The sequence below is a fragment of the Leopardus geoffroyi genome, chromosome X (genome assembly GCF_018350155.1).
Source record: "Leopardus geoffroyi isolate Oge1 chromosome X, O.geoffroyi_Oge1_pat1.0, whole genome shotgun sequence".
NCBI classification, from domain to species: Eukaryota; Metazoa; Chordata; class Mammalia; order Carnivora; family Felidae; genus Leopardus; species Leopardus geoffroyi.
In genome coordinates, this window is record NC_059343.1 from 127198296 (window position 1) to 127214014 (window position 15719).

Below are 15719 nucleotides of genomic sequence, written 5' to 3' on the forward strand. Positions count from 1 at the left end.
TGGAGCACGCTCGGTTTTATTTCGCGCCTTCGGGGCTGGGGGCGGCGGGAGTGCACTGCGTGCCGGGGCTCTGGGCCAGGGCGAGGCGGCTCAGCAGGGCGTCCAGCATCTCCTCACACATGGCGAGGCACCTCGGCACGTGGAAGCAGCCTGCGGCGGAGAGGCACGACAGCGGGTCGGGAGGTGCAGGGGTGGCCGACTGCCCCGAGCCCCTGCGGCCCTGCCCTGTCCCCCACTCACCTTTGAAAGGACCCCCCTTGATGGTGAGAGCGACCTTCCCCTCTCGGTTCAGGTAGCCAAACCATTCACCGTACTCAGGATCGCGAAACTGGAATAACAAGACCGTGACAGCCAGCGCCTGCGGGGGGGGGGGGGGGGAGGAGGGACTCCCAGGTGCCACGGGGCCAGGGAAAGAGGGGCCCACCGTCCCCACCGCACGGCAACCCGGGGGTCAGAGCCGGGGCGGGCCCCAGGTAACGTGGCTCCAGAATCAGTGCTTTTAAAGGTGAGATGGTGTCTGGGACACAGATGAAAACGTGGGGCTTTTCCTTTCTGCCTGGGGCTGGGAGTGGGCCGCGAGATAACCCGCTGGGGGAAGGGGCTCCAGGCTGTGATCTGAAACGCTACAAGAAGGACTAAGAAGCACCCTGTTTGGGGACGACATAAATGTAATATATCGTGATAGTGCTGCTGGTCACAGAGAGAGACGCGTGCGTTCTATAAATGATTGGAACACTTCAGATGGACATGTTTTACTGTGTATATACAGTGTACCTCAATACAACCGATAGGAAAAAGCAAACGTAGCTTTGTAGCAAGTTACTTACTCGGAGCCCGTGTTCCAGTACATGACACTGTAGACCCCCAGCACCGAGGTCCCACTCTTGGCTGCCTCCCCATGGGTCCCAAATACATCTTCCCCTCCCTCAGAGCTACCTGAAGCCTGCCCCTTCCCAGCAGCTCCGTCGACCTATTATTCTGTGTGCCTTCCTTCCCTCTGCCAGCATTACCATCAGGCACCTATCCCCTTCGGGCCTGTTAGTTCCACCCAGACACCCAGGATGGACCTCAAAGCCCTGGCCTAGGCCCCTCTGCTTCCTACCCTCAGAGACACTTCGGCGGACCCCTTCTCGGAACTATCATAGACGAAATCAATGACATTGAAGTTCACTATCAAAATGTCTTTACACTGATGCCTCTGTGGGGTACGTGAGTGGCTCAGTCGGTTGAGCGACTGACTTCGGGCAAGGTTGTGATCACGAGGTTTGTGAGTTTGAGCCCCCGCATTGGGGGCTCCCCCAATGCTCATGCACCTGCTCATGCACCTGCTCTCCCTCTAAAAAATAAATAAACACTTGGGGGGCCCTGGTTGAGCATCCAACTTTGGCTCAGGTCACGATCTCACGGTTTGTGAGTTCAAGCCCCAAATCAGGCTCTGTGCTGACAGCTCAGAGCCTGGAGTCTGCTTCGGATTCTGTGTCTCCCTCTCTCTCTGCCCCTAACCCACTCATATTCTGTCTCTGTCTCTCTCAAAAATAAATAAACATTAAAAAAACTTTTTTACATAAGTAAGCACTAAAAAAAATAAATTCGGGCCTATGAGCTGTGTCTATTCATGTCATTTCTCTAGTGACTTTGTTTATGTCCTTTATTTTTCCACTACTCGATCTGCCACAGGAAGAACGTACCTGTTTTCCTGCCCAGGTTTTCCATGGATATCTGAATTATTGCTTTAGGTATTCTGTTATGTTGGATAGCACGTAATGATTTACCTGTCGGTGGTAACCTTTGCAATTGCTCAATGCTGTCACAAGCTCTTGAAAACGTATTCTTTAGACTTGGCTTTATGCAATTAACACTGCTGGCCTCTAACACATGTTGTTTAGGAACGCATTCCGCATTAATAGCCTCAGTTGTCCTGATGCCGTGTTTGGAAGCCGTGATGTGTGCGTGCAGTATTGGAGATGCCTCTCTACCTGCCGTGGAATGTGAACACATTGGGGATTTCTACCGGTGACAAAGTCGGGCACCGCTAATACCACTGTGGAGGCGAGTGCTGAATTCCAGTCAGAGGTCAGCGCAAATGGGGATGTCGTTTTCTCCCACGTCTCAAAGCCCACACACCCCAGAACGAGACCCCCTATAGTTCCTCCTGTGCTGGGGTTTACCAGTGGAGTGCATCACGGCTCGAGAAACACATCAGGAATCTCCATTCATCACCAGGCGCGACAGCCAAGGTGTCCCCTGAGCGGCAGCTGGTACGTCACTCTGTTCACGGTGCTTGGCCTCTGAGGGACCCCTGGCTTCCTTCCTACCTCACAGCTGATTCATTCTTGCCACCTTGGCCGGGCCCTTGTATTCCCTCTTTCCTCTCCTGTCTCAAAAGCTTACTTTGCCTCACGGCTCACGGTATCGTCTATATTCTTATGACACCCAAGTGATCGTGGCCAGCCCAGACCTTGCCTGCTCGACCAGACTCTGACCCCTCTGCCCCCTGCCGCTCGCACCCCAGGCCGGGCCCCTGTCCTCACCAGCCAGGATGGACAGCTACAGTCTCCTACCTCCCTGCTTTTGCCCGCGGTCTGGAGTCTCCCTCCCAAAGCCCCTGGACCCAGGAATGCCTGAATCACACAAGGTAACTCCTCCGTGCAGAAGGACTCCTGCCTGTATTCTCTCCCACTCGCACTGCCCCCCCCCCCCAGACCCGTATTTCCTTGTTTATATTCTGCCCCTCCTCCCGTGGAAACACCAGCTCCAGACGGGCCGCTTTGCTGACTGACTAGAGGGTCCGGACCTCTAGGAACCCAGACCGGCCGAGGGACCGTGTCCAGTGTCGGGGAGAAGAAGGGGGTGTGGGGTCAGCCTCCCCAGCACAGCCCAGCGTCCTCCCACGGCCAGAAAGGCCCGGGGAGGAAGGGCTGCCCGCTGTTTCCTCCACACCCATGCCGAGCCGGGAGCCCACTCACCTGGCGGAAGGTGTAGTCGGCCACCCGGCGGAAGAGGTGCAGTAAGGCAGGGTCCCCGCTGTCACTGTAGCCCATGAGGAAGGCAATCATGGCTTCGCTGTGGGGCCACCAGAGCTTCATGGCCCACTCCAGCTGAAAGCACAAAGCAGTGGCGGGGTCTGAGGGCCCTGGGTCCCACCCTCTGCCACCTCTGTCAGCAGGAAAGCCACCCCCGTTCTCCAGATGACGGCTCAGACCCACCCGGCCCAAGCACTTGGAGCTTCATCGTAGGATGGATGTCTCTGAGGGTCTGTCTAAAGCCGGTGCCCCAGCTGCTGAGGCTGCAGAATCACCCAGAGCGCCTTTCAAGGACGAGGGGGACGTACGTGAGGTTGAGGGCCACCGGCCTAGAAGTCAAGAGTTTGTCACCAGGGTCGCAAGGGGCAAGTTCATCACTCTGAGACCCTGGTCCCCCTCTGAAATGGGTGATGACAGCACCCGCCTCCCGGCGAAGAAAGCCTTGAAGAGGCTAGTACCGTGGGCCCCGGGGCGCATTCCCACCTGGGTGGGGCAGAGGCCATCCGCATCCTGGAAGTAGAAGAGGCCTCCGTGGTCAGGGTCCCACCCAGAGCGGAAAGGCAACAGCAGGAACTTGTCGATAACGTGGGCTCGAAGTTCGGGATCGCCCTTCCTGATGGCATGACGGAGCAGGAACCAGCCGGCCTCCAATGCATGGCCTGACAAGGGTTCCAAGTGAGGCAGACAGAAGAGCCTTCCCCAAGCAGGGGAAGGGGTGGGGGAGCTCAACCCCCCTGTGCTGCCCGCAGGCGGCTCCCTTTCTCCTTCACTAACAGCAGGAGTCGCCCTTAGCGGGCCCAACGGCCACCCCCCTGCAGAAAGTTTGCCCTCGCCGCCGCCGCCGCCGCCGCCGTCTGTCCTCGACTCCCTCTCCTGCCGCTGACACCCCAGCCTGGGAGGTCTGTCCCCGCCTCCCTGCCTGGTCCTCAGCAGCAGGTGGAGGGCACAGAGGGCTCAAGGCAGCCCCCAGGCACTCCCCACACCTGAAGCCCAGAACCCAAGAGTGAGCGTTCCCTTCCTCCTGGGCCACCCCCAGCCCACCCTACTCCTCACCTGGGTTCTGATGTCGCCCCAGGCAACCAGAAAGTTCCTCACCATCCTCTGACACATTCTCCAGCACAGCCCGTCCATCCCTCTGTCGCGGGAGGAACAGAGAAGCTAAATGTGCCTTCAGCCCCTGCCATCCAACCAGAAAGACGCTCCCTCCCTCCCCTCTGTCACCTGCAGTCTTGGGCAGGCCGGGCTCACAGGGGAAATTTGAGAAGAGACCCAAGGGCCTGGGTGCATTCTGACCCTTGCTTCGGGCTGGGCCCTGAGAGGTGGGAAGGGGGACACACTGAATCGGGGGCCGAGACTGGGTGGCCTGGGCCTGCCCACAGAGGCCCGGAAGGACTTGGCTCTGGCCGGGTCTCCTGCTCCCTCTGACACGCCAGGGGCTCCGACACCCTCCCTCCTGCCCTTGGCCCCTCCCTCCGGAGCTCCCCTGGGCGCCCCCCCCCCCCCCCCCGCCTTCCCCAGGGTGTAGGGTCCTGCGCTTCCCCGGCCTCCGTGTCTCCCCATCCGTAAAGGGGACCATCGGCGCCCAGCTGGGGTGGCGGTGGCGGGGCGTGAGCCAAGGAGGTGCTGCAGGGGGTGGGGAGCGGGGGTCCCCCGCTCCCCAGCCCCCCGAGACCCGTCCTGGCGGCCAGCGTCCGCCTCCCGTCCCCCGGACGCGTCCCCAAACCTGGACGTGCTGCAGGATCCTCTGGGCGCACCAGTCCCCCAGCTCCGCGTAGTTGCCCGCCAGCCCCTCGTCCGCCTCCCCCAGCTGGTCCACGAGGTTGAGCAGCATCATGGGCACCGCCATGGACTGGGAGGCCGGGGCCCCGGGGAGCCGGGGCCGGCCCAGCCCCGATGGGTCCTCCCGCACCCAGTACACGATCTGCTCCATCATCTCCACTGCTTCGCTCTGGGTGGGGAGAAGGGAGGCGAGGGGAAGGTGGGGGCTGAGGCCGCATCCCAGTCCCTGAGGTCCTGCCTGGGGGTGGGGTCCTGACCGGGGCGGGGGGAGAGCCCCCTCCTCCCACCCACTCATGGGACGCCTTCACCGAGGGCCGACTCTGGGCCCAGCGTCGTGTCGGGTGCTGGGGGCCGGGGTGGATCTGCCCCACCCTGCCTCGGGGGTTCCCAGCGTGTGGGTGCAGGCCACCGCCAGGCATCCAGGTCGGGTCTGAAAGCACAGGGGGCTCCAGGGAGGAGGGAGAGCTCCCTCCCGGCCAGGGCAGGGCAAGGATTGCTCCCTTTATGCCTGGTGCCCAGTGTAGGGATTCAGAGGTAGAGACTTCCGGGAGGGGCCACCGGTGACAACACAGCACCGCGAGGGGGGTGTAGCCAGCAGCCCCGGGGCCCCGGGCTGGGGGGGCCGAAGAGAGGATTGACTTTGATAAGAGACCCGGCCTGCAGGCAGAGCCCGGGGCGGGGAACGCTGGTACCCAGGACTGGAATGCATCAGGGGGACCCCCACATGCAGCCTTCCTCCCACACACCTGGTAACGCGCTTCCCCCGTCACCCTCCACAGCTCGTTCATGGCCATGGTGTAGAAACACTCGCTGAAGATGGTTCGCTGCACCTTGACCGGGCGGCCGTCCCGCGTCAGCACAAAGGCACACTTCTTTCCAGGAGGTGCCACTCGGGCATAACGCAGCAAAAATTCGCCACCTGGTGGTGGAGAAGTCGGCCTGCTAGAACTCAGGTGAGGACACTGCCACCTTCCCCTTCCTTCCCACCCGTGAGCGTCCCCAGGCCCTTCGCTGCTTCTAGACCTCTCTAGGCGCTAGAGGACACTTGGAGGTGCCTCTGGGGAGATGGGGGGAGGGGAGGGGACACCTGCTTTTGCCGCGTCCAGAAGTTCGGGGCTGCGGAAGCGCTCGAGTTTGCGGTACAGGCGACAATACATCCACACCTGTGGGGGAGCAGAGGGAATCTGGCTTCAGTGGGGAGCAGCGGGGTCCTCAGGGCTGGGACGAGCAGTGCTCAGGTGCCGCCGTCATGTCATGGGAGGAAGAGCGTGGAGGGGACCGGCCTCGTGTGTGTGTGTGTGTGTGTGTGTGTGTGTGTGTGTGTGGACCGCGGACAGGCGGAGCTGACGTCCCCTACCTGCCTCCCCTGCAGCCACACATACTTGAGGTCATCATACACCTGCCCGTCTCGGCCAAGGCACGTGAAGAACCCCCTGTGGGAGGCACAGTATCAGTGAAGCAGGGGAGGGGCTGCACACACACACACACACACACACACACACACACCACCCCCGCCCCACCGCCCTGCCGGGCTCGGCAGATCTGGGTCCGCGGAGAGCGAGGTGGGGGCTCAGGAGGGGGCAAAGACCCCTGCTGAGGACACCACAAGGGGGAGACGCACCCATGCTCCTGGTCGTGGGAGTGCTCCACCCAGAAAGCCATCACGCGGTCCAGCTCCTGCCCCACGCGCTCCTTCCAGGCCTGCAGAGCCTCCCGCTCCTGCTCCTTTTCCATGTCCTGAGGGGAACTCGGGACTTGGAGACCCAGCTGCCCCGCAGACGTCCCCAGCTTCCCAGGCCCCAACCTCCTCCTCGACAGGTTCCTCTGTGTCCCAAGTCACCCCAGGCTCCTGTGGACCCCAGGACCACCTGACCCGCCCCCCTTAGGCCCCCGGGCCTCGGGACCCAGACCTCAGGGTCTCCCCGCACCCGTGCCGGAGGCTGCCCTCTGGCCCAGGACCGGCCCCAGGACTGACCCCACCGTCCCGGGAACCCTTCATGACAACGCCGTCCCCACTACGGGCCCCACCGCTGGGCTGCCGCACTCGGAGACCCCCGCTCATCCCTCCTTCTCCAGGAAGCCAGACGGAGCTGGTCGCTGTCCCGTGACTGTCATTCAGCTGACCCAGCGGCGCCCCACCCGACCCCTCCTCCGGGAGGTGCCGCAGAGCCTGGGGGCGGGGCTTGGCGGTCGCACGACTCCGCCCCCCGTGCTCCGGCACCGCCCCCACGCTGGCCCGGCCCAGACCCCTCGGGCCCCGGAGTCGGAAAGGAGGCGGGCAGTGGCCGCGGCTGGGCGCCCTGGGCTCAAGATCCTCCTGGGGAGAAATGCTGGGTGAGCTGGCGGGACAGTCTGGGACGGGGAACGCGGGGCCGACTCCCTCACATGGGCTCCCAGCCACCTCTCACCACCCTTCAACTGAGTTGGGATGAGGGGCGAGTGGGGGAGGGGCTGGGCAGGGGCTGGGCAGGGGCTGGGCAGGGCAAGGCAGCCCAGAGCGGTGGCCCCAGCTCGTGCTTAGGGGAGGTGCTGGCTTTGGGTCCAACGGGACCTGTACCCCGCCCCGCTCACAGATGCGTGTTGTCAGTATTCATGGTATTTCCCTTCACCTCCAGCCTCTCCCCTGCCTTCCTTGCAGTCCATCCGTCCCGGTCATGCCTAGCCAAGGGCAAGCCTTGGTATGTGGGAGGTTCCAAGGTTCCTGGCCTTGGGTCCAACGGACGGCACCTTGGCCAGTCCCGAGGCAGAGAACTGGCCCCACTCCTCCCCGCGCGCATGGGCCTCTCCCCAGAAGGCTGCAGAGCGCTGTGCTCAGGTGTGAGCCGGCACCAAAGATGCTGTAGTGACACGGCCCCGAGTGCCTTGCGGGCCGAGGGACGGTGGAGCGGCGGGTGGAAAGAACCCGGGCGGCCGTCCCCAGTGCAAGCATCCACGGAGCCGTCTGTCGCACGCCTGGCACGTCTGCACGGGCCCTCCCCTTCTGGGGCCAGCCCCACGTGGACCCTTTGCATCCTCCCACACAGGGGCATTGTTCCCGCTGCTCCAACCTGAGGGACACATGTCTGCCGTCTCCCTGGGTCCCTGCCCCCTGGAGACGCCTGGGCTCCAAACCAGATCAGAGCTGGTGCCGTGGGGAAGACGGAGCCATGGCTCCTGGTGTCAAGATGGACGGGTCAGGACCCAACACAAGACACCGTGAACCCGGTGGAGGGAGCACCGGGGGGGGGGGGGGAGATTACCCTGGGAGGCTTCCCGAGAGAGGTGGCCATGAGCTGGCACCGCGTGGGTACACGCACGCGAGGGGAGAGAGGGAGTGACTAGATGAGAGGGTGGCGAGGACGGCCTCTCCCCACAGCCCTTGGGTCCCCGGCAAGAGTGACGGGATGCGGCACAGCCCCTCCTGGCTGGTTGGCGGGAAGTACCAACCCCGCCCGTTTAACCCCTGCACACCACCCACCCTGGCAATTGCGCCAGCAGCGGGGCTGCGAGGAGCTACTTCGAGAGAGTTCCGTTCCTTCTCTTTCTGGGGCCTGGCCCACGTGCAGGATGGAGCCCGGGCAGGAGAGGATCCGCTCCAGTGGCACCTGCTGGGCCTCGGACACGGGAACCACCCGCAGGCGATACCCGTGCGTCCTGGGGAGCGGACACCGCGAAGAGAGTCCTCCCCAGCTCAGTCCTCCCCAGCCATTCGCGGGGGCCCGTGGCCGATGACCCGCTCTCTAGACAGGGAGTCGGGAGCGGCTGCCCAGGGCACTCCTCCCCTGTGTTCTAAACCCCGGCTACCGTGGGACCTTCTGCGGGCAACCAGGCCCTGGCCCAGCTCAGTCCCAAGGGCCAGGGGCCTTGGCAGACCCTTGAAACTTGGGAAGCAGTCTTGGATGGAGAGGCGCCCGGGTGGGGCGGGCAGCCCTGGGGGAGGGTCACACCCCTGGCCTCGAAGTCCCACGAGCCCAGACACAGTAAAACAGAAGGTGCTTATTTCAAAAAAAGTCTTTTAATTGTTCAAAATAGCACAAAACGACATCGCACTATGGTAATATTGAGTCACAGGGGTTACTCTACAATAGATGAACGGGTGTACTGTTCTCAGAAACAAGAGAAATCCAAGGGCGCTCAGGAGAGGGGACAGGGAAAACGACAGGACCAGGCGAGTGGGCTCCAAGGTGACGGACTAAACGTGACATTTTCCACAGCGAAATCTACTATAATACAACGAACCAGAGGCCCCAGAAGGTGCGGGCCAGCGGCAGGGCCGTGCGCAGGCCAGGCCCCTCACCGCGGCTGGGTCTCCAGGGCGGAGATGGGCGGGGGGGGGGGGTCCGGAGAGACTGGCTGCTCGCTCGAACTTGTCCCTCACAGCCTGCTCGCGAGCCCGAAGCCTGGGTGCGGGGCAGAGAGCCGGACGGCCAGCCACACTGAGCAGAGCCCCGGGCCACCTGGGTTTGGCCCTGGGAGGACGGCCACGGCCCTGCAAATGTATACAACCGCTGGCTGGTGCTGATAGCCCGCCTCTTCCCCGGGCTCCCTCCGGTGACGCCGCACACGTGCCCTCCCGGGCCGCCTCGGAGACTGAGCTCCCCTCTGTCCCCCGACCCCACCGCTCTGGACACCACTCTGTGTGGAGACGGCCGCTGCGGGAAGCTTGGCGGCCGAGGGTGGCAGACAGCCGAGCCGGTCATGCCAGGGAGGGGGCCCGGGGGTGGAGGGCAGGGGGAGGCGGGCCAGGACCTGCTCCTCCTCCGGCAACTGTCAAGCTCAGTCCTACAAGTGTGGAGCAATCGCCCGAGGGGAGTGAGCTTCGAGCTTCGCCAGCTCCCTCCTCCCTTGTCCCAGAGGCCTGGGGACGGGCAAAGGGGCAAAGGGGCAGACGGCAGGGGCCAGCAAGAGGAAATCGGGCCAGGCGGCAAACATCACGCCTACAGGGGAGAGTCCACACCTCTCCTGCCCGGGCTGCCCCCAGCTTTTCTTCCAGAAAGATCCCTGCCAAGGCTTAGCCAAAGAGAAAAAAGTAAAAGTTAAAAAAAAAAAAAAAAAAGAAAAGAGAAAGAAAGAAAAGAAAGAAAAAGATACACGTTCTGTACACAACTAACAACAATGAAAAAGGGACAAAACCCCACACACTAAGGCTAAAATTACAATAAAAATGTTAACTTCATCAATTCCAACTTAAAAAAAAAAAAAAAAATACAACAAATGCAGCAGTTGGTGGTGTGGCCCCTACCCCGACCCAGGGGCCAAAGCCGGGCTCGCTGGGGGCTGCCCTCCGCCCCGCCGGGAGTCAGGAGATTTGCACAGAACACTGCTCAGGCCACCACCAGGGGCCGGTTCTTCCCCCTTCCTTTCTCTTTCTTCTTGCGTTCTAGCTCTCTACCCAGGAAAGAAGAGGGAAGGGGAGAGGGTCGGAGTACGAAGGCCGCTGAGAAATCGCCAGGCTGATGGGGCTGGACAAAGCTCAAGCACGGGCCGCCAGGTGGCGGAGATGCAAAGGTAACAGGTAAAACGGAAGCAGATGGGACATGTGGTGCGCGGGCGCCCGCCGGTCTTCTCGGGCCAGGGGAGGGGCTGGGGCCGGCTTCCTTCCGCTTCCTGGCCGCCCCCCCTCCCGAGAACCAAGGGGAGAAGCTGCAAGAGGCACGCTCTCCGTTCTGTCTTCTTTGTCCAAAGTCTCTGTGGAGCGCCCGTCGAGGGCCCCGGCATGGCTGGGGTCGGGGGCTCACTGCCGCCGGACGTGCTCGCTGCTCTTCCAGATCTGGGTTCTGCTCCCACCCGCGGCAATGATAAAATGTGCTTTCTTGAGATTATTTTAAAAACAGAAAGGGAGAGAGAATGAGTGGCGGCCAGTGGCTCCTGAGGGTGAAGTTTGAGCGCCGGGTGGGTGGGGTGGGTGGGCCCTGGCAGGTGGCGTTCCTGAAGCAGAGGGGGGGTCTGGCGAAGAATCCAGGAGCAGGGAGCTGCCTCTCACTGACCATCTGCCTTAGATTTCTTTGGAGCGGATTTCCTTGGAAGAAGAAAAGAAAGAGGAAAGACACTATCAGCAAGGGTCCCGGCTGGGCTGGGAAACCGCGGGAGGGACTCGAACCTCTGTGGTTGGGGCCTGGTAGGAGTTCATACCCAGTTAGCACTCTCCAATCCTTCTAGGGAAGAGAAGAGCCATACTATCGCCACTGCTCCTTCTTCCCAGCGGTTGAGCCCCCAGCCTTTCAACCCCCAGCCTTAGAAGGTTCCCGACAGGGGCATTCTGCTTACATTTCCGGAGAGGACATGGGCCGCTTGCTGGCTGGCTTGGCGCCGGAGCTGTCTTTACTGGTTTCTGAAGGGAAAGACGGCACGGTAAGCAGCTCAGCGAGGCGGGCAGGCAGGACGGCTTCAGCCACACGGCAGCACACAGGCCGAGAGGGCAACCGTGGGGACAGCGTGGCCCCCACCCGCAAGCTCCGGAGCCCGTCGGCCCGAGTCGGCAGCCGGCCACTCGGCCTGCGTGTGCCACCTCCCGCGGTCGCCCCTGGGCTCAGGCTCCGAGGCCCTCCCTGTCCTCCCGTCATCAGCCTCAGGGGAACTGGCACAAAACCTGACGGGGCATCCCGGGGCCTCCGCTCCCCCCCCCCCCCCCCCCCCGCCGCCGCCTGGGCTCGGGCCTCACCCTGTGCCTCCTCCTTCAAGTTCTTGCCGTCCCTATCTCGCCTCAAACGACCCTGGACAGCATTCCCCGAGCCCACAGAGAAGGCAAGGTGCCCCTCCCGCCGCCCTCCAACTCCTCCCTAGCACCCGAGGCCACCTCCCTTGAGTCTATAACAAAGCTCCAAAGTCCCGCTTGGGGCCAGGTCAGCCCACCCCACCCGAGGCTCGGCCAAGGAGCCTGACGGACGACACCCACCTTGCAGCCACCTGACTTGGGTGGCAGGGCCGTAGCCCTTCTCGTTGCGGGCGGCGATGCGGAAGATGATGGCGGGCTTGGTGGTGTAGTCAATGTGGGCGTTGGAGAGGCTGGACGACTGCACCAAGCAGGAGGGGCTGGGCCCGCAGTACACCCGCATGAAGGCCAGCTGGGCCGGGGCGGAGCTCTTGGGCTCGCCACCGGCCTGCGAGCTCTGGATGGCCAGGTACACCGAGTACTCGATGATCTTGCCGGACGTCACGGACGGCGGCTCCCAGGTGAGGTGAGCACCATCTGGACTCTAGAAGCAAGGGGGCGGAGGTCAAGCCACGCCTTCTTTGGCCTTCATACCTCGGTCTCCGTCTGCCCGCCCAGGGACAGAGGAGCGAGAACGCGTCACAGCTTCCAGGACCCACTGCTCAGACTCCGCCCCTCTTCCTGACACAACGGACCCGTCTCCCGGCAGACACAGCAGACACACAGCAGACGCGAGGGGCTGGGAGGACGTGGCCTCGCCCGCCCCAACCCGGAAGGCGGCCCGGCGTAGCAACAAAACGAAACGAGCGGGGCCTGAAGACACAGCTTCATCCACCTGCTCTGCCACCTAACGTGTGACTTGGCACTTAGCCTCTCGGTGCCTCAGTTTCCTCATCAGGTCCCAGACCCCCGAACGAGCCACGGGGAACGCGGCACGTAACAGACCCACACCGAACACGAGCTGCCGTGTCAGGGAGCAGGAGGACGACGGGGAGCCGGGAGGAATCTGCCCCCGTCACTCCAGCAACCGGTGACAGCCAGGACCAGAAGCTGCCCTCCATGACCGGCAGACAGTCCACGTCCTGGGGCCCCTGCCGAGTCACCCCCACGTGGCCCAGCACAGAAGGGAGCACCCCGGGTGTGGACTGAGGTTGGGCCCGCCCTGCCGCGGGCAGGCGGGGGACGAGCTGGGGATAGGCCCGCCCCACGGCGAGACTCACTTTGCTGATTTTAATGGCACAGGGAGCCCCCGGGAAGCCGGGCAGACACGTCTTGAAAGCAGAGATCTCGCTGAAGGGCCCCCGGCCGCAGGCGTTGACCCCAGCGACACGGAACTTGTAGGCCGTGCCCGGCTGCAGCTCCTGTTTCTTCAGCTGGCTGTAGTCGGGGACGGCGCCCGAGTCATCCTGGCACAAGAGGCCGGGAGAGCAGGGAGAGAGAGAAGAGAGGCACGTAAACCCCGCCGCCGAGCCCGCAGTTCTGGGGTGGGGCTCTGGGGCCAGCAGAGCAGCGTCCTGTCCCGGGGAAGATGCGGACCCATGTGGGAGAGGGAGACGGGGAAAGGGCTGGCAGCGGCGGGAGGGGGCCAAGCCTGCGCTCCTCTGCTGCTTCGAGAAGCGCAGGAAAAGCGCGTGGAGAAGGCTCTACGCCTGGCTGTGCTCGGGGCCGGCCCCGAGACAGGCACCCCTGGGAAGCTTCCGAGGTTCCCACGAGCCTGGATACCTGCCTCACGGCCAGGATCCACCCCACCAAGGGCATTGGCTCCCAGGAAAACTTACATCGGACGGGACGGCATCGTCTGGTGGCAGGAAATAGTGTGTCACCATTACGTTGGTACCCTTAATGACGCCCACGTCGAACCACTGGTTCTCCTTCTTCACAGGGGCTTTGCTGGGCGGGGGCGGTAAGTCTGGCTTCTGGAAGAGGAGAAGGAGGGCTCACACCCTCAGCCTCTGGGGCGCAAAGGCAGCACCCCCTGAAGCCCCGTCGTACAAGACTCACCACGCCCAGGGACTCGATGCCATTGGCCACTTCGGTCAGGGTCGCCGCGGCCTGTAGTTTGGCAGGGCTGGCTACCACGACCGGCTGGGGGGCCACAAATGTGTTGGACGGAGCCAGGCCTGCGAGGAAAGAGGACGTCAGCGGGCACGGCCCCAGACACCCGGCTGCCACGGGTTGGCGGGGGGGGGGGGGGGGGGGCTGCCCTCGGGCCACACCACACGCGTCGGCTGGCCGGCCCCGCTTACTCTCAGTGGCTGTGGAGGGCAGCAGGGCCACGGTGCTGGGGACGGCGGCGGCCAGCTCATTGAGGCAGTTGCTCTCGATGGCCGGGTCGTTGAGGCTGTCGGCAGGCGCCAGGGCCTCGGTGGGCAGGTGGTGGTGCTGCTGGGCCTGTGCCTCCTGCAGCTGCTGCTGTTGCTGCACGAGAGCGGCCAGCTCCTGCTGCGTCAGCACGATGGGGATGGTGGTGGCCTGGCCCTCCTGGCCCTCGGCGGACAGGTGGCCCAGCTCGGCCTGCGTCACGGCCGCCGCCGCCTCAGACGTGTCCATGGGCTCCCCGGTGCCTGCTCCGGGGGGGCGGGGGGGGAAGAGAGACGCTACTCAAGAGGAGCTCCGGCCAGGGCAATCTGTCGCCGGCCGCAGGCCTGCAGACCTTGTTTCCGGGCCCTCCCCGGCCCAAGGGATCCTGCCTAACTTTTCGGGTGCCGTGCCCGGCCCGGCCGAGCCGCCGCACTGGTCCCCCACCCCGCCGCTGTCACATCTGACTCAGGCCGCCTGCTGTGGACTGAGCCACCTCTCCTCAGGCCGCCCGTCGCTGCGGCCATCCGGCCAGAGCTGTCAGCAGGGAAGCTCCAGAACCCCGTGTCTTTGCTCCGCTCGAGGGCCCCATCTCCCCCTCGGGTCTCCCGTACGGCCTCGACACAGACAGAGTGGCGAGCTGCCCCCCCCACCCAGCGCCTACCCATGACGGCCTGCTGTGCAGCCTGGAGCACCGCCTGGATGGCCAGGGCCTGGGCCTCCTCGGTGGCTGCAGCCTGGGCGGCTGCTTCAGCGGCAGCGGTGACCGCCAGCTCCTCGGGGGTGAGCCCCGTCACCATGAGGGTGGTGGTGCCTGCCTGGGCCTCGGCCATCAGCTCTTGAGGAAGCGACAGCTGGTCTACTTCAGACTGCGTAGGCGGGGGCGGCTGGACCACCACAGTGGCCACCACGGCGGAGCTGGCGGGCTCCTGGCCCGAAGACGGGTCCCCTGTACCGCTCAGATCCACGGCGGCTTGGAGCTCAGGGGTCTGGGAGGCTGACAGGACCTCGGCGGACTCCCCCATCAGGGGCGTGGAGGCGGGTTGCAGGAGCTGCCGTGGCGGAAGCTGCTGGCGGGGCCCTGGCGAGGCCTGGAGTTCCTCTGGGGGCTGCAGGATGTCAACAGCAGAGAAGGGCATGTCAGAAGTTTCTGTGTTGGCTATGGTCACTGTTATCGTGGCTGGGATGGGGACTTCGGTGGTCAGAGCCCCTGGGGTAGCCTCAGTCATTGATGAGATCTTCTAGAAAGGGAGAGAAGCCCCCGTCAGCGGGGAGGAGGGAGCGGCCAGAAGCAGGCAGCCTTCATCCTTCCCTGTCTCCGTGGGCCAGCAAAACCCCATTCAACGGGGAGGGGCAGCAGGTGACCGAGAGCGAGCGAATGCAGCATGAAGAGAGAGACCCTTGGGACCTGCTGGCTGATCTTCACCCATCCTCAGAGACACTTCCTGGTCTAGCCAAAGGGGCACCCAGGCTCCCGCTGTGTCCCTCTTCCAGGTTACTGCCAAATGACAAGCCGTGGGAAACACGAAGGAAAACAGAAGCGTCTGCAAGACGCTAGGCCTGGGTGCCCCAGGCGGCCCTTTTATGGTCAGCAAGAGGGCCGAGGAACGGCAGCGTGCTCGGTGCAAGAGCGACACCTGGTGTCCAACTCGGGAACGGTACAGGCCACGGGTGCCGTGAGCAGCAGAGAGGAGGTGCGAGGGGATCCTCCCGGGGCTCTTACCGGTACCGAGGGACCCGGGACCGGGGTGGACTGTGTCACAGTGGTCACAGCCCTCGTCAGTGTGGAGGACACAGTTGTCGTAACGGCACTGGAGCCGGTGATGTTCACGCTGTCGCCCTGGGTGCTCTCCACGTCTCCCTGGTCACTGGCGGCTGGTGGGGGATCTGCAGAGGAGGGGAGCAAGCAGAGAGAAGGGTGACGAGCACTAGGCCAGTAGGGGCCTGCGGGGGTGGGGAGGCAGGCCAGCAGGAGCCCGAGAGCCTCT

General features: G+C 63.7%; 2 protein-coding genes and 1 long non-coding RNA gene across 9 annotated transcripts in view; 1 reads left to right on the plus strand and 2 right to left on the minus strand.

Moving 5' to 3' along the window:
- LOC123595413 (renin binding protein) lies at positions 1-6942 on the minus strand. The gene is made up of 11 exons (XM_045473171.1): positions 6778-6942; positions 6424-6539; positions 6160-6235; positions 5890-5965; positions 5549-5721; positions 4747-4971; positions 4077-4158; positions 3507-3682; positions 2967-3098; positions 241-328; positions 1-150 (listed from the first exon to the last, which is right to left on the minus strand). The coding sequence occupies exons 1-11, from the start codon at positions 6862-6864 to the stop codon at positions 17-19; spliced, it is 1365 nt and encodes a 454-aa protein (XP_045329127.1). The 5' UTR covers positions 6865-6942; the 3' UTR covers positions 1-16.
- LOC123595439 lies at positions 5644-8896 on the plus strand. The gene is made up of 3 exons (XR_006711165.1): positions 5644-5755; positions 6879-7136; positions 8158-8896. It is a non-coding gene; the product is annotated as an uncharacterized LOC123595439 (long non-coding RNA).
- Positions 8778-15719, minus strand: part of HCFC1 (host cell factor C1) — a 24865-nt gene continuing 17923 nt past the window's right edge. For 4 of the 7 annotated variants that reach the window (XM_045473129.1, XM_045473124.1, XM_045473130.1 and 1 more), the window contains 9 exons: positions 15455-15618; positions 14396-14972; positions 13680-14000; positions 13435-13553; positions 13212-13349; positions 12654-12839; positions 11677-11977; positions 11049-11112; positions 8778-10800 (listed from right to left, as the gene is read on the minus strand). In XM_045473129.1, the coding sequence (XP_045329085.1) occupies positions 10761-10800; positions 11049-11112; positions 11677-11977; positions 12654-12839; positions 13212-13349; positions 13435-13553; positions 13680-14000; positions 14396-14972; positions 15455-15618 (1910 nt within the window). In that variant the 3' untranslated portion in view covers positions 8778-10760. The remainder of the gene's footprint in view (positions 10801-11048; positions 11113-11676; positions 11978-12653; positions 12840-13211; positions 13350-13434; positions 13554-13679; positions 14001-14395; positions 14973-15454; positions 15619-15719) is intronic. The other 3 variants (XM_045473126.1, XM_045473128.1, XM_045473127.1) reach the window with 3 other exon arrangements.